Genomic DNA, 21,376 nt, shown 5'->3' with positions numbered 1-21,376 from the left:
TGTTAGTGTTCAAAATTGGTCAAACTACGTAAATCATGTTAAAAAAAAATTGAAAGTGATCTCTGGAAGGCAGACAATATCCAAGATGACGAAGAACGATTTCTTATAAACCTCTCATCATCATCATCTTCGTCATTCTCTTAATCTCCTAGATCGTCGCCAGAACTGGATCCATCAAGAGAAACAGAAGATTTTTTGGAGGATGTAACGTCATTACCAGACGACGACAGTAGTTACACTTAAAGGTATGTGAACACACTTTGTTATTACTTCATTTCCCGCAAAAAATATATCTTAATGTTTGTTTTTGCATTTATTTAATTCAGTTTATGTAAAGGATACAACATTCAACGAAAGAAGTAACAATAGTTGCGTTATTCACCATTAAGCCTTGTTTCCATAATTATGAAAAATATAAATATGCTGACCAAGGCAGTAATTTATTTTATTAAAAACATAAACTAAATGTAACGTTTCAACCTTCTAGCAAAGTCTTCATCAGACTCTGTATCAAGTACAAAAGTAACAAGATACCAAAAACAGGGCATTATATATACATAAAACATTACTCCCTCCAGACTATTAGAAAGTTGTTTGGGACTTTCTAGAGTCGTTTTCACGTTCAGAAGACACAACGGTGCTTATGGAGAAACCGCACAGTGTTGCCAATACAGCGCTAGCTCATGTCGCCGGGAAATGATGACCTTCCTTCACAATGAAGGTGTTACATATTTTGTATATATAATGATAATTATATGTAATTATTAATATCAATATTATACTGTGAACGTTACAGTTATCCTTTTTACTATGATCCATTGCGATCACTACACACGCGGGTGTAATGCACGAATATGACACTTCAGAAATCACTTAAAAAAGTAAAAATCACTGAGCGATCACACAACTGAAAACACTTTTTCGAGAGAGGGAAAAAGTCTAAACATACCAAAGCAGATCTCTCACTCAAGTAAGGGGAACCTGGCACATGGGTTAGATTAAGTTGCAACCCAAACAAACAAATGAGTTGTGGCCCACGTGAATTGATAAGACGTGAATGACTCAAGCAAGGCATGTCATATTTCTATCTTGAAGCCCCATATTTTGTCATATGTTGGAAAGCCTTTCAAAGGTTAATATGGGGTCTATGAATTTATGTGTACGTTGGAAACTGAAAGGTGATCTTCATTTCAGTATTAATGTCGACAATAATGTAAACAAAAACAACGTGTATTTGTGACAGCACTAATGTTGCTCACAACAGCAGCATTGGAAATAATTGTCAATTATTAAATTTAAGTAATTTCAATTCTATTATAACAAACTGCATGAAGTTCATATTTTTACTGAATGGAAATAAAATGACAACTCGAAAACTTGATGGTGATTAGCCGGAATGCTGCGGTGAGCCAGCTCAAGATGGCCAGACAACGTCTCCTTACTTCGCGCGCGGTTCGGGTTAAAAAGAAACTCCAAATGCATGGAAGTAATATTTCTGGGAACCTTTGAGTGGTTATAAAAAATAATTTCATTATTTTCTCCACAACTTTATCGCTGGAAGTTTTTACTTGGAATTACAGAACAAGAAATGGCCAGCGACAACATTTTCTACTGCACGAATATAAAAAATCTCCACATACTTTATTTGAATATTTTTTAATGCAAATATGCTTTAAAGTATTGATAAATTCTGAGTACCACCATCACCTATGACAATTAAAAAACAGTGTCAATTTTTTTTAATAATGAATGCTTCAATTTTACGGCATGTTTCAACGTTAGGAATGAAAACAATGTAAAAATTGTGTTTTCACAGAAAATTTACGTTTTTAATTTATTTAAAATTATGTAAGCAAGTTACCAGTTTTTTGTGTTCACCATCGTATTCTCTACAAAATTTCCTGAAAAACTGCAGGAACCGATTTTACTTAAGCTAAATTTGTAAATCCAGAAATTTCGCAACAGCGCGCTCGTATTTCCCATAAGAAAAGCATTGCCCATAAGAGCCCATTGTGTCTTCTGAACGTGAAAACGACTCTAGCAGGTGGCTTTCACTAGTGAACTGTACTTTCAACTAAAAGTCTAAAAATATATACTTCCATATAGAATGTGGTTGGGCTTTATATCTCACGCTCTTTTTCCTTCATTTTCTTCCTTCTCCTCTAGTGAGAAAATGGAAGGAAGCCAAGGAAATAGAGAAGAAAGGTGAAGACACAATGAACTGGAATGGGGGACTGAAGTTAAACAAAGAATGGAAGAAGGTGTTAGAGAGTGGAAAGGACAAGAGAGAAAGAGGAGAGGAGAAGGAAGAAAATGAAGGAAAAAGAGTGAGATATAAAGCCCAACCACATTCTATATGGAAGTATATATTTTTAGCCTTTTAGGTGAAAGTACAGTTCACTAGTGAAAGCCACCTGCTAGAAAGTCCCAAACAACTTTCTAATAGTCTGGAGGAAGTAATGTTTTGTGTATATATAATGCCCTGTTTTTGGTATCTTGTTACTTTTGTACTTGATACAGAGTCTGATGAAGACCTTGCTAGAAGGTTGAAACGTTACGTTTAGTTTATGTTTTTAATAAAATAAATTACTGCCTTGGTCAGCATATTTATATTTTTAATAGTTGTGTGTATTACACACACATAATGCAAATGTAAAATAGTAAATAGTTACGTCGAAATATAAACTTTTACATGAAAATCTTGAGGTAAATATAATTTTCCCCAAAATGCATCAAATACATAATTTTCAAGATTTCCTATACAATATTAACGAAGTAATTTTGTCGCAATCATTAGTGATTAACAGCAACTCAATGCCCCTCACTAGCAACGCCGTGCTCCATTTAACCCATACTGACTTTTAACCTTTAGGAGCAGATCGTCTCGATCGAGATGCTCTCATGTAACCCTTGCGGGCCCGATCATCTCGATCGAGATGCTCTCATGTAACCCACGGGGGCTTGATCATCTCGATCGAGATGCTCTGTCAAGGTCGTAGTTTTTACGTTATAACTTCACTATTTTTGGCTAGAATTTCAATTTTCATTTTTCATATTGTTGTTAACAGATGTATTTAACAGAAATGATTGTTGCACGTTTTTTTTCATGAAAATGGCGGGAAAAAGGAGACATCTTTTTTTTTTCAATGGAAAAATTTTGCCGACAAAGGAAGGCCAGCTTTGTTGTTCTAAAGCAATGTGTTTCCCTCACCCTTGGAAACTGCATTGGAAGGAAGTTTGTATATCGGTACCCAAGGTAATTTCTATGTGCATGTTGACCTTTTCATTTCCTTTTTTGAGGAGACTCCATTTTTTTAAAAAAATTATTTTGGGGGAATTTCCCGTTCCCCCTCCATATATATGGCGAATGTGTGTAAATTTTACATTGTCTGAATCTGTGATTCATTCCGCGTACAACGGTATATCATTCATCTGTCTAGGGCAATTAGCCTCTGAGCTACAGTCATTTCAAGGTACCGCTGCATTTTGAAGCTTGAATCAGTGGCATGCTGACCATTCCTTTTGGGGGTACAACTCGCATTACATTGGTCATACGATAATAATGCAAATATTTTTGTGTTCCTTGCATGTCAGCGATAATTTCCATGTGCATGTCGACACTGTCATGTACTTTTTTCTTGGGGGGAGGGAGGGAATCCCCATTTCTTTCCAAAATGTTGACTGTTCTCTCCCTCCCCCCACCACATATACGCCGAATGTGCATAAATTTTATATAGTCTGAATCTCTGGTTCATTCCGCGTACAACGGTATATCACTCATCTCTCTAGGGCAATTAGCCTCCGATCTACACTCATTTAATTGAAACTCTGCGTTTTGCTCAAAATCGGCTCTGGCATCAAGGGTGTTACATGTGAAAATGGTCTTGGTCTCCAAAAGGTTAATGTTGAGATGCACTATAGTACTTTCACCTACAGGGTCATTCCATGTGAACTCAACAAGGTCCTCAACCTGACATTTTTTGATTGGATTGAAATTTAGCATACTGGAAGGAAGGCCTGTAGCCAGGCAGGGGTCAGGGAGGGGCTCAGACCCCCCTGACACTGCCGCCAGCCCCCTTGACATTAGGTAAAACTATTTTGTATTCTAATTTGTGTGAGGCAGAGTGTGAAAGTGTACACACAATATATTAATTTGTTCACAACTTCGTTCGTTCATCTTGTTTATGAGCAGAAGTCTAAGCACCAGCAAGTGTTGAGAAGATTCTCTAGACTAGAAAGTTCTTTCATAGGGAGCCTTCTTTATCTGTACCTTCCCTGCTCCTGTTGCAGCCTCTCGTTTGACAGAAATGTGTGACTTTGATGTCATTATCCACATTCCTTCTGCATCTGCGTTAAATGTCAACAGATCACAAGTTTTATTGCTTTGGCTGGGGGTGGAATGTACGGTAGGCACTATGATTGAAGTGAATATTGTACATTTTAACTTAAATATCTGTATCATCAAAAATAGTATGGAGTGTGTATTAAGAGATGGTGTCAGTAGCAGTCATTAGCACTTCAAGTTAACGGGTTAACATGTTTACCTTGCCTACAATTATAGTAACCAATTCTGAATGTACTCTGCACTGTATGGTATTGCTATGCCTTACAATATTCCGGGAGAATCATGTGGCATTTTCGGCTACCAATGAGGCTCGTACCAGTGTAAGCCTGAACGGTGCATGATACGTTGAACATTCAAGCACTTTAGATTGAAACTCTCCTATTTCCAACAACTTTCCCATCTTTACATTTTCCACTATGTGCACTATTAATGGAGTTGCCCATGGGACCAGCTTTTGATAACATTTATAATAACTGGGAATTTATATTGTTCCCTTAAGAACACTGGGATATTAACCTGGGACCTCTAGATGTCCCTTGAATTGCAATAGCACTTTTCATCATTCATACTCACTTGGCGATTAATCCTCATGCAAGAGGTTGTACCTGAATAGCATAGAATGGCAAATGAACGAACAATACACACTAATTGGATTATAGGTCTCCCTAAGATTGTTTCGGCATCATGTTTAGGAAAATACGTATTTCTACTAGAAGCTGAAGTTCTCTGAAGACCCGTACAAAGGTAGAACGTAGGCTTGTTCTTACTAGCGTCGAAGTATAGGTAGAGAGTATCAGCACCACTTTTCCTGGTGTCAAAACCACCAACAGCTCAACAGACTGTTGTGCGAAGACTGGCCACTCTCTCTTTCTCTCTCTCGTAGTGTCCTATTGATCTGCCCCTGTTCTGATCCCCATCTATCAGAATACACACTATTTATCCTCCAAGGATTGCTGTAGTAAATATCAGGTCAATGCACTTCTTTACTTTCTCGAAGTTGTTTGTTACCTGGTGTCCTACTAAGATTGTTGTAACACCTTTACTCGGCAATACTTGGAGTTCCTAGTGATTCCTAGCTGTGATTCTGATAGTTAAGAATCGAGAGTAATTACCTGTGTTTTCTTAATAGAATGTATGATATTGTATAGAATTTATACGAATTTACACATTCATGTATGTTAATTCAAACAATATTGTCTTTAATTTCTGTTAGACTTTAACTTTTGAATATTAGGAATTTGTCTATCAAAATCTGTTATAATGCATTACCTAACCTACTCTACCCTACCCTAAGCTAAGCTAACATAACTTTGGATCCCACTGGCATCCCATTTTTTAAATTTTGTACAGTTATTGAGTAATAGTGTATGTATGACACAATTTTTTTTTAATAAATTAAAGGTCAGTTTTTGAGAAAATGGCTATCAAAGTTGTCTTTACACCACCTTCAATTGTTTCTTTACCCTGACATGCAATATGTCATGTGAAAGAGCCCATCCAGACCTTTCTAATGCCATCTGAATCACTTCTGTAGGTTGCAAAAATATTGCAATTTAAAGTAAGTTAACAAGATGTTGGAGAAATGGTCAAAATCGCAGTTTGCTACACTGTAATTTCGTAAATACAAAATACATGGATCTGCAACTTTGTACATTTTCCTACTTCATATGGCTCTTTCAGTATGCCAAATTTCAAATGAATCAAAATATGCGAGGTTGAAAAGTGCCTCTTCATTGGTTCATTTGACATGGAATGACCCTATACATATTCTAACACTATGTTGCAAGAGAGCACCTCTTGTTTCGTCTTCAGGTGAGCAAATTTATTTTTTGCCAGTGGTGGGAATCAAACCTATAACAGACTGTAATTTTTACTACAAATCCAATGTGCAAACTAAAACGGGCCCACTGTGAGTAGGTTGGCACACTGTATTTGTAGTAAAAAATACAGGTTTGTCACAGGTTCATCCCCAGCATCAGCAAAAAGAAATCTGTTCACCTGAAGACATGCTCTGTCAAAATTGTATTGCTAGAATTGGTATAGGTAAAAGCACTACGCAATGGATAATGTCCAGGTGATACCAATATGTCTGAACCAGTTGAGTTCTACAATGTGCATATCAGCAATTTTAGCAGGATAATAATGTGTTGACAATACTGCAATTTTTACCTACCTACAGTGAGTTTTCAAGGCCAACGGAGCTGTGGCCAGCGTGCCGGGCAGTGGGAGTGTCTGCTGGCATTTAGACCAACAGCTGAACACTGACTTGCAGCTGGACGCGTCAGTGCTTCATTATCCAGATAGCTGGTGTCCAGTTTGCACGTGTTTGTAAAGTGATAAAGTGTTAACAAGTGCCTTAGATTGTTTTGTTTTAGTTTACGTATTACTGGTGCTTTTCTGCAGTCTAATAATGCCATACTATATGTACAATTTCAAACGACGAATTTTTATGTACGACTCTTACGGCATTACAAATTCTTACAGGAAAGTTAGAAGGTGTTTGGCAGCAGAATTCCCAGATGTTCCAGTTTCACACAGAGAGAGTGTATTGATACTTGTGAACAAATTTAGGGAAACAGGGTATGTTCTTGATAAGAAGTGAACAGCAAAACGGCGTGTGCTTACCGAGGAGAAACTAGAATACGTTGGAGCAAGATTGGAACATACTCCTCAAAAATCCCTCCAGCGCCTTGCACAAGAAACAGACATTCTCATGACGTCTGCATGGCAAGCTACCAAGCTTTTAAACCTGAAGCTATACATTAGAAGAATAGGAAGAAAACATCAGGAGAGAAACTGAAGCAATTTCAGAAGAGAAACTGACACGTGTTAGAAAATTTCTTTAAAAAGTGTTGTAAATGAGTGGAAGCAGGACGACATTTCCAACACTTCTTGTACGAGCTCATTTTAATTAAAACTGTCCATGTAATTGTGTGAGCTTATTTCATTACGTAGCTAGCAGTTTCAATTGCTTGGATGTTGCATCCAGTTTACCAGCAGACGTGCTCTTGCTGCCCAACATATTAGCGCCGCTCCACGTCCAAGTCGACCGTGAGACTCGCTGTACATACATGCAGGATACCAATTTTACATCCTACTGCCAACCTCGTATTACATTATTCTTGAATTTTTACATTTTCCCTGAATTAAGTTTTACTGCAAATTCTATTCTTACCATCTACCTTAAATTACAATGATTGCAATGATTACAGCATTGCTGAGGATCGGTTGATTTTCTTTTACCGATACCAAAGATTTTCAGTGGCTAGAAGAGCAGGCAAAAGCAACAGCTCGTCTCAACATTTGTCCTTTTTTAAAAGTTCATTCACCTTTCCTTGTGACAGATTGGGAGACCAGCACTGAAAGTTCCATAGATTTTCCTAGAAACACTGGATCATAAACCCTCACCCTCCTGGGAAGCAGATGGTAAGATCAAACGTGACTATGAAGGCATGTAATTGCTTAGTTTCGCTGTGAGAAATAAACCATTAATTACCAATTCTTGCTTGAAGCTCGTGGTGGTAAGATAGGTGGATGATTTTAACCCCCCGACGCACTAATGCCAGGTCAGGTAGTTGCGGAGTTCTTGGAAAAGAGGGATGAAGGTCACTATTATTTACATTATTATCTACATTCAAGCGCAAAGGGGAATCGGCAATTTATCCTCTTCACTTCTGTCTTTTGTGTGACTGCAGGTATCAGCCAATGATGGCTATTTATTTCCGCCAAAAGTCGGCCCCCGTGGCAGAGTGGTTAGCACATCACACTACGGTGCCAGGGTTCGAATCCTGGCCAGGGCATGGATGTTTGGGAGTGTCCATTCATCAATTTCATCAGATCATCACTCATCCCCATCTTTGCAAATAAGTCAAAAGTGGCACAAAATGCGAACTAAAATAAAGCAAATCAATCAATCAATAATTTCCACCGAGATTAGATTGAGAACATACAGCTTTGAATGACAGTACTAAGAAAGATAAGCTAATCGGGACTGGACCTACATTTTAAAGTGGAACCCAAACCACTATGTGCCTCCACTGAGTATAGAACTCACAATCTATTGATTACAATACGACGGCGACACCATCAGAGAGGCCCTCTAAAGATTAATGTACACCACTACTTACAATCATGTACAGGACAATATCAGGAACTTTACTTTTCATCAAATGGATGTGCCATCATTCTTTTGGTTATTCAATAAATATTCAAATCAGAAATGCCCTTTGACATGCTTTAAATGAACCAGTCCGGCAGTATTTACGAACGAGGAACACACACTACTCTTCGATTGTGTATATTGTAATACCTATACATTCGAACCAAGACTACTGAGATGCACTGTCGCAGACCAAAACAAATGAAAGTCACTGAAAGAGTCCAAACCTATTGTGAGGGGTTAGATCCTGTTTTGCATTGTTCAAGGCAGGTGCATACAAAATTTCAAGACAAACTTTAAGTAAATGGCAGTTTTATAGACAAAAGTTTGGGGCCTCTAGTGAGGGAATCACCCGATATTTATGTAATAACAATATTTTTTTAGTCAAGATAGAAAGAATAAAATAAGTATTAACATTGTCTTTCCTCAGTTTCTTAGTCTGTGGTTACATACAACAATAGTCCTCCACACGCATTGGAGAAAGTAAGTACTAATTAATTAATTTTCATATTATTACAAATAATTATATTAACGTATTAAATAGAAACAACATTATTATTATATTTCTGAGACACTTGGCTCGGACTGGCTCCCCAAATTATATATTTCTAGATACGTGCCTAGTGATGTGACGAGTTAGTATGACTTGGTAACTAGCCATTGTTATTTTATACTGGAATTATACAAGTATCGGTATTGGCATCGGTATCAGTGGGTAATGGTCCTGGCATCGGCTCAGCTCTATGTCATAGACATTAACAATTTATAAACTTAAAGACTTCTATGCATCTGAAATAAAATAAAATTAAAACACCAATGAAAATTGCACATTTTATTACATAAAAACTGAAGTGGTACACAATATCAATACCACTGTAACAAACACTGGACAATAACATTCTTTTATGAAGCATATAGATCACAATCTTATATTAAAACTTTAAACATGCTTTTATGAAGCTTATGGATCACAGACACTTTTATGTAATATCATTACAGAAAGTATATTTATAGTTTAAAAGAGCAATACAAAATGAGATTCTCCATTCTCATCTCAAATTAACATTTGGTGTAAAATAGTAGAAAAGAATATTTTTTTAGAAACGAAAACATGTCCCATTACATATTAGGTATATTTGCTTTGATACCTGAGTGTACATTTGCTACACTCTCCAGGAACTATTTTTTTATACGATTGTCATATATAAAAAGTAGAAATAGCAAACCAAGTACATGCTCACATGCTTAGCTATCCAATTCCTCCTCTTTAATAAGTAAATCCAGAGGAACATTCAATGGATTTATGCCCATTATCTTTACGACTTCCCTCAGAGCTGATAAACCTGGACCCTCCAAAGGCTGAAAGGAAAAGTATAATGAAATCCAGTAACACTGAATTATGTACACACATAAGCACATTAGGGTGTCCCAAATGTCCACTTCAGAAGTTGTGTTCAATTCCATTTTATGTACAAAAAGTGGAGCTAGAACTGGACCTTACAATTTAAAGTGGGATCTGAACCACTGTGTGCCTCCACTGGGCATCAAACCCAGGACCCCTTGATTATGAAGTACAACGTTACCACTAACTCACTGGGAAGGCACACAAAACTTGTTGTTTTAGGTTCTTATGAAAGAGAAAGTTTCGGTGTTGAAGCACAGTCTGCTGAACCACCTCAAATATTTTTGAATTGTTGACTAAAATATGTAAATATATGGAAAAAGGACATCTCAAGTGTGGAGCTGGTTCTACATTTCTCATCGGTAAAATTAGGCACATTCCTTAATCCATTGGCTCAGAATAATGGCACATTATGCCACACTCTCCAGGTGCAGGAATTCTGTTACCAAGGTAAGAAACATCAGACTATGGAGGAGTGACAACCATTTTTATGATGATAGAACTATTAAATATTGACTATACTGGTCACCATACAAGCCGAGCTACTAGTGCATATGTAATTTTCAGTATATAATAATTTTGCTACTATTTTTCAAAACATCACCATATCTTACTAACTAATTAGGATAAGATAATGATCCTTGCATCATTTTGTAGGGAATTTCAGGATCAAGTACCACAGTACCCACAGGTACCAAAATGAGATAGATAAGTAAAGAAAACTGGAAATTATACATCATCACTATATCCAAAACTAAATTGAGTTCTATAAAATTTATGCCAACTTTTTTTTTTTCCACTTGTAAATAATAATCTTTAACAGGATCCATTGAGAACATTCTCCCACCTCTAAATTCCTACTGCTCTTATGGTCAGGGACTGGGCTATGATAGTTAATATTTTGAAGATTATTTTATTCAATTGTGTCAAAAAATAAAATAATTTATTTACATTTTTAAAAAATATAATTTATGCTCGCTTTCATTTGCAATGGTCCTTTCCTCTTTTGAATCAGCACAACCTCTTGCATTTATAAATGTTTCCATAAAAATTGAATGGCTACTTGTGAAGTTGTCTTAATTGTTAGTGCCCTTACAATTTTGATTGTGATTACATCAGATTTTTCATTTTCCCAGAGTCCTAAATAACGAACATGAGAATGTTTCTCCTGAGTTTTACATTTTCGCACATTTAACGACTCAGGACCACGAATAGCGTAACTGATGTTCCACTGTGTTCATTTACCATAAACGCTGAAAAACTTACTACTTCCTAGTGTTTCCTCCTATTCTATTGGAAGTAGCATGAATATATGAAACCATATTGTGATCCAGCAGAAGAACGAACCACTTTGCCTCTGTTGTGTCATGCATTCTCGTGCACCCACATACACACACAAAAAAAGGGTAGAAAGAGACTTAAATTATATCACAAATATTCCAATTTTTACAGCTTACTCGTACTTACCAAAGGCACTCTCCGCCTGCTTGGATATACTCGTAATTCCCCCTTCTGTAGGTAGGATACTCGCTGGCATTTGTCGATAAACATAGCTTCCTTTTCTACCTTATCGATGCTGACCATGTCTGCTAATCTAGAAATGCAGTCCATTATCACTCTGGAGTTTACACTTGACATCCTCTTGGGGGGGTAGCCAGACATGACCAGATACAAGTACTCGTACAGTTCCCTGTAATTAATTCCACCACAATCTTGGAGCAACGGATGAGCTTCAAATCTAGACGTGAACAACATGCACTTCGCAAGGAGCTTTGACATGTCTGCATTCTCTCCTATGTCTGCTTCGTTACGTGCGGTTTCCATTTTATACAGCCACCGTTCGATCGGTGCTTTGATGTATTCTGGTTCTCGGATTCGTCTTCCGACCGTGAGTTTCCCAAATCTTCTTTTGTTTATGAAAGTCGTATGAATAGTTTGTTGTGTGCCTCTCAATTTTATGTTTATAAAAACTTTTATTTGTTCTTCTGTCTTGTGGGGAAGAGCCTTTGCGAGCATCTTGGTGTTACGATGGCCGTACTTCTTCAATGCCGCAAGCAGCTTTCGCTTATCCACGTCATTGAAATCTGAATTCGGGATTTTCCTTCCTTGCACATTGTAAAGTCCATGGGCAGATCTAGTTTCAACTGATTTTATCACCTTCCCCTAAAACAGAAAACAGCACATTATAATATTTATTGGGGTGAACTTCATATGAAATTTTAGCCAATACGGATAAAGTACCAAATAAAATTAATTGATACTGATAACCGATACTCTACCAATCCGACATAAAATTCCAAATGGCCCTTGCAGAACCTGAATGATTCCTTGACCTATTTAATAAATATATGAATTCAAAAGAAGCTACTTACTTTGACATTTATTTTCAAAAAAGTAGGGAACAGAGGTTATATGTTTATATTGATAAAAATTATAACAAAATGGAAGAAAAGTGAACTAAATTATAAAATGTTTATAGGCATATCTGACCGATAACATTATTGGTAAATTTACCGATAAACTGATACACCAAAATGCCTATATCGGCTGATACCAATAGAGAACCTAATATAATCCGCTCCATCCCTAATATCTATATTGTTACACAAAAAGCCATCACAATAATTATCAATACCTCAAAAACTATTACAGGTGTACATATGGCACTGGATAATGGACTGAATTACTAAAATGAATAAGTTATAAATATGAAACACATTTTCTCAACCATGTCTTACACTTATGGGCTCAGACAAACAATGGAAACATTTTACATATTTTCTCATTTATTATGCCTTCAATACAAAAAACATACAATCTTTTAAAATATTTCTTGACTTCTGTCAAAGAACACATTCATATTCTCAGGATCTAGAAGGAACTATATGCAAGATAAACTTTTCAAATTGAAAATAGTTTCCAACTCTTCACACTGTTTTAATGCTGTTTTTTTATTACACATATCATAATTATGCTCTATCGAAAAACCATGGCTTTATAGCATATACTTACAAGTATTCTGTATTTACTAATTACGAAAAACTAATACGTACACATAAAAAGTTAAATTTGATGGATTTAAATACTGATGAGATACTAAAAATTTGGAACATACATGGACAGATGAAATCAATATAATTTAAGTCGGGATTCCCAACAGTTTTATGTTCATGGCACCCTTGGGAGATTAAAAACCAGGGGTATCCTTAGAATTTTTTTTTTTCAATTTTTAATCTTGAATCAAAGCGGAATATGTTATCAGGAGCAAGTTGAATTTATTGTCAATAAATACCTTCTTCAGTACTACTGTTATTCATTTATTGAAAGTTAATATAAGGCACAAACATCAGAATAGAATACAGTTTACTCCTGTTTACTACTACAGTTTTTTGTTTTTCCTTCTTTTTTGTTTATCCCAAAAATATCTCGCAGCACCCCTATGCCGATCTCCCAAAAAACCCTAAGGTGCCATGGCATTATATGCCTACATTAATTAAATTGGAGTATACAATATGTCAACACCAGGAACTGAACCTGAGACTCTTGATTATGTGGTTACGGCATAGCCACTGTGCTACTGAGGATATCAAATGATATATGTAGTATTAGTAAATTACACTACAACTGCCATTGTTCTCACAGTGTAAATAAAAAAGGAGTAAAAAGAGAGATGCAAATTGAGCTCTCTCACACACTTGTTTCAAATATTCTTCGCAGTAAATTAAAAAATATATATGTGAGCGTACCCAAAAGAAACCGAACTAATTTTTTTGTGAACTTATTTATTCACAATTTAAGTACAAACCTTCAATCCCCTTCAAAGTACTCTCCACTTGCATTAAGACACTTGTCCAATCTTTGATTCCATTTTTCAAAACATTTTTTAAAGTTATCTTTTGTTATATGTGACAGCTCCTCGTTGTTATACGTGACAGCTCCTAGGTCGTTTTTTTCTTCACCTCAGCAAAACGCTTTCCTTTCATGTCTCCTTTCATTCTAGGAAACAAAAAAAGTTGCATGGGGCAAGGTCGGGTGAGTGGGGGGGGGTGAGGAACAGGGGGACCATAACATTTTTGGTCAAGAATTGTCATACAGACAGGGCTGTGTGAGCCGGGGCATTGTCATGATGGAAAAACCAGTCACCCGACTGCCCCTAATCAGGCTGCTTCCGCCGCACACTGTTGTGCTATCGTTTCAAAACTTCCAAGTAGAAAGCCTGGTTAACTGTCTGACCCTGCGGAACAAACTCTGAATGGTCCGTCGTCGATCTTCGTTGATGATTTCACAAATTTTTTCAACATTGTCATGTGTTCGGGCCGTGGAAGGACAACCAGAACAAGGTTTGTCATCAATTGACATTTCACCATTTTTGAAACAGGAAAACCACTTAAACACTTGAGTTTTCCCCATAGCATCGTCCTTGTATGCCGTTTTTAACATTTCAAGAGTTTCTGTTCCACTCTTTCCGAGCAAAAAGCAGAATTACACCGCCGCACTATGTTCCCGGAAATCAGCCATTGCAAAAATGACGATCACACAAAACAGCTGTCATTCTAAACTCCGCCGAAACGTGTCCTGATCTGCTTCAGCGACGGCACTCGGCTTACGGACTCAGGAAGGTTCGCTCTATGCGCTCCTAGTGGCAAAACACGGTACTACAAAAGCTCTGCCCACCACAAAATTAGTTTGGTTTCTTTTGGGTACGCCCACATATATTTACTGGAAAATCTTAAAATTTGTTTTGAAGAATGCTCACCATGCTGCTTAAATTTCTTCTTTCAAATCTATGTTCACCTATCTTAAATGTAGATTATCTGTAACAAAAGGAAATTATATGCAGTGACTTAACAGGAGCCATCACACAAAACTCAAAAACAAAAGTAAACTGCAGGTCTCAAAAAAGCACTACTTTTACACAATTCTCACTGGAAATACACAAAAATCTTTCCACACTACATATGTATCTACAACCTTCAAAAAATGTGAAATGAAGACAAATTTGTCTTAAGCGTTCTACTTAGTACAGTGGAACCCCACTTTTACATTGTTGAACATTATATAATTATCCATTAAAAAAAAATTCAATTCCTGAAAAACACATAATCAAAGTATCACTGTACTTTTCTTAATTTTGTCCAAATTTTATGAAAATGCACGGTAACGGTTCCGATTGTTTTATGATTTCTCCTAGCACAAAGACTAATTATCGAAGAATTTTGAAAACCATTGTCACACGAAATTCGAACCTTCCTTAAAGTAATGAGCACTGTTTGGACTCGGAAAAATAAGTTATTTATGTTGAAAAAAACAACTTGAAAATTACCTTACGCATTTCTCATGGACAAGATATTCTCCATCGACAAGTGACAGTAAATATCGTAGAAGCATGGGAATGAATGTAGAAGTAAATCGGAACCTTAGTAGAAAGTATTTAAGGTCTTTATTTTAATACTAAGGGAATCAAACCTAACCTGCCTAACCTAACCACGAAAGCATATATTGAACAAAACCTTAAGTAATCGCTAGAACTCCGCAGTATGTGTTAACAGATGTACATCGAAATAGAACCATGTAAAAATTGTATTTGTAGCATGAAATCGCAATAAAACAAAAGGAACTTGGGCCAAATGCTCAATATTGTAATACAAATAGTTGAAGGTTCTAATTGAATTAATTATTCACACAAATGGACGTTCTATAGGAACAATCTTATAATGTATATCATCAATATTTAAAGATAATATTCTTGAGATTTACAAAATGCCCAAATTTCTTGCAATATTTACAGAGTACCTCATACTGTTTGAAACTAGCACAAAAGGTACTAACAAAGGACTAAGTTAATCTTATGGAGATTAAGTCATATATTTCAATTCTTCGCATGGTACTAGTAACCTTAAGAAGGAATCTCAAGAGTACTGATCCTTGTAACTTTACTACTACTTGCTTACACACACACACACACACACATTATGAAATTAATATTATTTGTACTTCTCATGGTATTTTTCATATTTGAAATGCATTATTGCCTGCCTATTTTAGTCATAGTAAATTCCCAAACTTCTAGGCTCTACTTCATATAATGCATGAAAACTAACCTAGAGTTCTGCATGTATTTTTCATACTATCTGAATATGCACTCACCTAGGAATCTAAATTTTCATATGCTTCAAGACTTCAGGTCCCTATATGCTTTAATCACACTTTCAACTTTGGCAAAGGCTTCCACAAAGTCTTCTTCTGATACACCATATTTTTTGTATTGGTGTAAATATGCTTTATGTGTAAATACATCCCATGCTTTCTGCACAATATTGTTTAATGGGTTACATAACTGATGGCTGTTCGTTGCTAAAGCTATAAATTTTTCAAATCCAAGCAATCTTCTAGTTTGATGATATTTGCAAAATCTGGATCGTTTGGGAATCCAGTTTGGGTATAATTTTACATCCTCCATGCTTGAAAATCCAACGTCACCAACGATGCTACTACCTCTTGTAATAAGCAAATTAGATGTGCATTGCAAATGATTCAGCGAAGGATGTTTGGATTTGGACTTTGCTGGTTGCTTTAACTCCCAATAAGAAGTATCTTCTCCATGATACAGAGTTCGCAAATTTTCCTTCATGTGATCAACTAACGACGACCATCTGTATGACGATTCAAAGTTCCTTACGTTAGAATTAATGTGCGGGGCTGTTTTAATGCTAATTAGCTTGTAGCTTTGATCTGGCGTTAAATGACTTATTAAATCGGTAACATCAACAGGCAAACTCTTAGTCTTTTCTACAGGTTGCAAAATAGCCATGAGCTTTTGCACAATGATTGTATTCAAGTCCTCTACAGATATATCATTGATCTTAAGAAGACTTGAACACATTTTGTTCAAATAGTCATTTTCAAAAATGAAAAATGAGTCTGACACGTCGTACAGTTTTGCAATTGTGAGGACAGAATTGTAATTCTGTGTTACAATTTCCCCTCTATGGTACGGAAGAACAGCTGCATTTACTAAGGCTTTGGATGGGTAATCATCTTGCAGTCTTTCGATCACAGAACTGCCAACCCCGGAGCCAGTTCCTCCTGCTACACTTAAAAGATTTAAGAAACCAACAAAATGATCAGTTCGTTCAACTTCTTTCCTTATAACATCTACTATTTTCTCCATCATTAATTTTGCTTTTATTTGGAAGCCAAATGCCCAGTTATTTGCAGCACCGCCACTAGAGTATACAACATTTTTTGGATCATACTGATATAGACTACTAGATGGAAAATTTTGTAGACTTTCCACCACTTTATTTTCAGTGTCTATCAGAACAGCTCGAGGAATGTATCTTTCACTTCCTAATATTCTATCATACGTGAAAAATCTGTGCAAGCACTCATCTATATATTCCCTGTTGTGTTGCTCCAGTGTTCCTGGTTGTTTGCACTTCATATCTTCCGACAAGAGTTTGAACCAATCTCTTCCCACTTGATTGCCACACTGGCCAAACTGAACTGTTATCATTGCCATCCTCCTTCAATGTATGTCCAGGAGCTGAAAAAGGAGGGTGGCTTTCTACAATATACATTTCATGTTTGCTCCAAAATATATCTAAAGGTACAAACGTAGACACACACGTGATTCAATTATAAAATACTAGTGCAAAATATAAAGGAAAATGAGAAACTAACAAAATTACAATCTTTGACTTGAAGCACTATGAAAAAAACGAGAAAAAATATTTAGCTATGAAAATCACAGACAGGTATATAGATAACAAACAATAAAGTACCATCATAAACTTTACGAGGGGGTTAGTGAACATGTTCCTCTCAGTAAGGAATAGTGTTGTGGGACTAAACTACTCATATGGCATTGATAATCCCTTACGTGCAGTTGTGTGTCAAATTTTTGTCATCCCACGCAATTCTCGTCTCTTAAAAACAAGGAAAAGAACTACTTCTTGCAAAGAACATTAGCATTAGTATAAGTTCTATTAGAACAATCTACGTCAATGTATCATCTACAATCTACGTTATGTACGTAGATAGGAAACTGCAATTGTTAGGAACAACATGCTGAAATTCCTATTCTGAAAAACAACCTTGAATCGAGAATGGCTCTCGATTTTTACCATTACCTGGTTTGCCTGGCAAAAATATATATATATAAATTATTGGGCTTCTCTTTTTATTATGATTCCATTGGATGATATTCAACTTGTGTACTGTGAGAAGAATCAGTTGAATTTGCATGATGAAGTCTGGCAAACAGGTTCGCGTGTATCAAGGAAAGCATATGAGAAACCTTCGGTAAATATGCGATATCGCCCGAACGGATTTCTTCAAATTTACAGGAGAAACTACTTACTGAAATCAGTTTCTGTAGCATTGTGAAGTTATTCGATGTATTTTCTTTCACAGAAACTGAAAACTTCACCATAGAATGCTGTAGAACAAGAAATAATCACTTTTTATGTAAGGAACTCGCATTTTCTGTAAAGCGACAACATTATGTTGTTGTTTCCATTATGTACCTGCAGATGGCGCGAGCATCAAAAGTAACGCGGTCTCGCCAGTATTACTAAACGTACCGTTTTTACGAGACTTTTTTCTTTTCTTTTAACTATGCTTACCTAACCTAACCTTGCCGGAAATGGTCCGTGGGGCTATCATGAATGGTTTTTGGGATCCTGAACATTTTTTGGGACTATCCGTCAATGGTTCGTGGGGCTATTGTGAATGTTTTTTGGGGCTATCCGTCAATGGTTCATGAGGCTATCATGAATAATTTTTGGGGCTATCCATCAATAGTTTGTGGGGCTATCCGTCAATGGTTTGTGATGACAAAATGAACACGAAAGTAGGTATTTTTTGGTGAAGAAGGTTGAAACACTGCATACCCACTCCAAATCGACAAAACACAAGCACGACATGCGATGATCCATGACAAGTGCATGCCATATTGTCTCTTACCCAAGGAAGACAAATAATGACTCGTAATATGAAAAGTTGACACTATTTTGTGGAAAAAGACATAACTCCACCTTCCGCAATGCAGAATAGGTAAGTATCAATGCTACTTTACTATAGGTGAGACACCTATAAATCATTTATTTCACACTTTTTTAAATTGCTAACGTACTATTCCGCTATGCGGAACATTTCTTTAAGTGAAATAATGAATTTTTAATGAAAATAATGTCTATTTCTTACATTAACAAGTACTTACTGTTCTTCCTTATTTCCACACACAATATGGTGATAGCTTACCCGTTCATCGCGTGTTGTGCCAGTCTTTTGTCGATTTGGAATGTGCATGCAGTGTTGCAACCTTGTTCTCCGAAAAATACCTAAATTTAAAAAAAATTAAAAACACTTCAGAAATTTTTTTCACCAAAAAAAGTTCAATTAAGAGTAATTATTAAACCATTGACGTTAGCCCCAAAAACCATCCACGGGTAGCCCCACAAACCATCCATGGATAGCTCCAAAAACCATTAATGTTAGCCCCAAGAACCACCACGGGGACGAGGTATGCCTACTAGGTTAGGTTAGGTTCCATCAGCACTTCTTTCGTTCAATTTAGCATATACAGACAACATCGGTTTTTCTCGATGAAAGAAAATACACGGAATTCTTTTAATTTTAACTTTCCACATCCTGCATTCCACTTCTTTCTTCAAGATTCCATGTTGAATTACAAATTCCACGACATCTTCCACACCCGGCAACAACTTCACGACACATCATCTTATAGTGAAAACACGGCGTGGGTTGAAACACTGACTATGGGGTTTACGTCATCTAACACACGGAACATGGTGCTCTCGTGCAGAAAGCAAATGCCGGCAGCATCAATCGCGCGTCGGAAAGAGATTTTCGTAGAAAACAACATGCATTCGCATTAAACTGGATCAAAACAACATTCCCGAACTTCAACAACGCTACAGAAAAAAATTATTTGCTTAAGTACTTTCTCCTGAAAATTTGAAGAAATCCGTCTCACCTATAGTAAAGTGTTACCATTAACGAAATAAACGAGTGAGAGGTGTACGGGCGATATCGTATAATTACCAAACCTTCTTACAAAATTTACTGTATTTTATAAGTTATTACTGGTTTGTTCATTGAACAATGAATATGGCACAATTACTCCTGAAACCATCGCACGTTCCAGGTACAGAATTTATTTCAAATGAAGACCATGCCGTCAGACAGCTTCGGAGGTGCCTGGAATGTCGAGGATTGCCAGTCTGGAAACAAAGAAAAATTAATTGAAAGGCAAGTACTTTTGTGATTCATATTCCTTTTCAATATTTGGCGTCGGGCGTGATTTCGCTTAATGAATTGCGTGAGAAGTTGTTCGCTGAATATCACCCATTTTCTCCTCACTGTACACATGTCGCTCCTTACCTTCACAACAATATTTTAAATATATTTTTCATTGACATTAAAGAAAACAAACCATCGCAAAGTTATAAAAATTTAATTGCTGGTATTTCGACTTACAACTCCAAACTTTTCGTCTTTTATGTCAACCTGTAGCCTAAATATATATACACATATACAAAGAGTATATAAGTATAAAATCAACCATTAATTTAAATAAACGTAAAATCAAAATTCTTACGAACTTCAGTTGTTTTGAACTTCTAACGCCATTAATGCTGTTACGGTGTTGCCAGGTTCATATTTTTGAAAGCGACACTGTACTCACCAGAATTCATCAGCTTGTATCAGAATAGTGAACCGAAGGTGAAGTCGAAAGCCTTCCGTGTTTTTTGGCAAAAGAAAAGTCAGTGAGTAACGAAACTTTAAAATATAACTTACTAGAGCATATCAATTCACGAATTTTCACGTTCCATTGGTGCTTAAGTCGTGGAGTGAAGATTGTGAATTTCCACACTCGCAACTTCACTGTCAGATTAAACAAGATATGATTCATAAAACTTTTAAATTCGTACAGAAAAAGACTGGTTTCGTTTGGCAGAGCTTACCAACATCCATGCAAATATGGAAATTAAGGAGTATAGTTGCTAGAATTCGTTTGGTAAGTTTGTGTTAGAGAATTTATGGTCACGATATCCAATCTACTAGGCGGGACAATCTCCAATCGGTAATTTGGTGTAGTGGTTAGCGGTACCACCTTTCGGAGCGTGTTGTGTTTTGTAATACGAGTTCGAGTCCTGGTCACGGGTATTTTTTTTCTTGTCAATTATTTATTACGTGTGTTGCATTTAATTCACGCTTTGTTGAATGATCTTCTCGGATTAATATTAGAGTAAATTTTAAAATTATTTTTACTCTTACTTTCATATTTTTAGAAGTTTAGAAAGCATGCTTACTATTAACATCATGTTTTTTCGCTCAACAACATGCATAGAGAGGTACAAAGCATGCAGTCAAATGTACAATATTTACATATTAATAATAATAATAGTGTTTATATCAACAAACCGTTATTATTAATGTCTCG

At 36.3% G+C, this 21,376-nt stretch overlaps 2 protein-coding genes across 2 annotated transcripts; both read right to left on the bottom strand.

Moving 5' to 3' along the window:
- Positions 1–9,323: 9,323 nt before the first annotated feature.
- LOC145988227 (uncharacterized) lies at positions 9,324–20,642 on the bottom strand. Its single transcript, XM_083123075.1, has 4 exons — positions 20,618–20,642; positions 14,663–14,720; positions 11,374–12,069; positions 9,324–9,863 (listed from the first exon to the last, which is right to left on the bottom strand). The coding sequence occupies exons 2-4, from the start codon at positions 14,663–14,665 to the stop codon at positions 9,750–9,752; spliced, it is 813 nt and encodes a 270-aa protein (XP_082979201.1). The 5' UTR covers positions 14,666–14,720; positions 20,618–20,642; the 3' UTR covers positions 9,324–9,749.
- Positions 16,018–20,535, bottom strand: LOC145988226 (tubulin delta chain-like). The gene is made up of 2 exons (XM_083123073.1): positions 20,410–20,535; positions 16,018–17,452 (listed from the first exon to the last, which is right to left on the bottom strand). Exon 2 carries the CDS (start codon positions 17,426–17,428, stop codon positions 16,079–16,081), a length of 1,350 nt encoding a protein of 449 aa, XP_082979199.1. The 5' UTR covers positions 17,429–17,452; positions 20,410–20,535; the 3' UTR covers positions 16,018–16,078.
- Positions 20,643–21,376: the final 734 nt, after the last annotated feature.

This window comes from Lepisma saccharinum, chromosome 5 (genome assembly GCF_977018435.1).
Source record: "Lepisma saccharinum chromosome 5, izLepSacc3.1, whole genome shotgun sequence".
NCBI lineage: Eukaryota > Metazoa > Arthropoda > Insecta > Zygentoma > Lepismatidae > Lepisma > Lepisma saccharinum.
The sequence above is the reverse complement of the archived record's forward strand: the minus strand, read 5'-3'. Positions and strand labels throughout refer to the sequence as shown.

Bases quoted from the DNA above. Each gene is read 5' to 3' on its own strand.
- LOC145988227 (XM_083123075.1), bottom strand. The intron at 9,864-11,373 runs GTAAGTACGAGT...TTTTCCTTTCAG, and splicing joins GCAGGCGGAGAGTGCCTTTG to CCTTTGGAGGGTCCAGGTTT.
- LOC145988226 (XM_083123073.1), bottom strand. From the start codon at position 17,428: ATGGCAATGATAACAGTTCAGTTTGGCCAGTGTGGCAATCAAGTGGGA.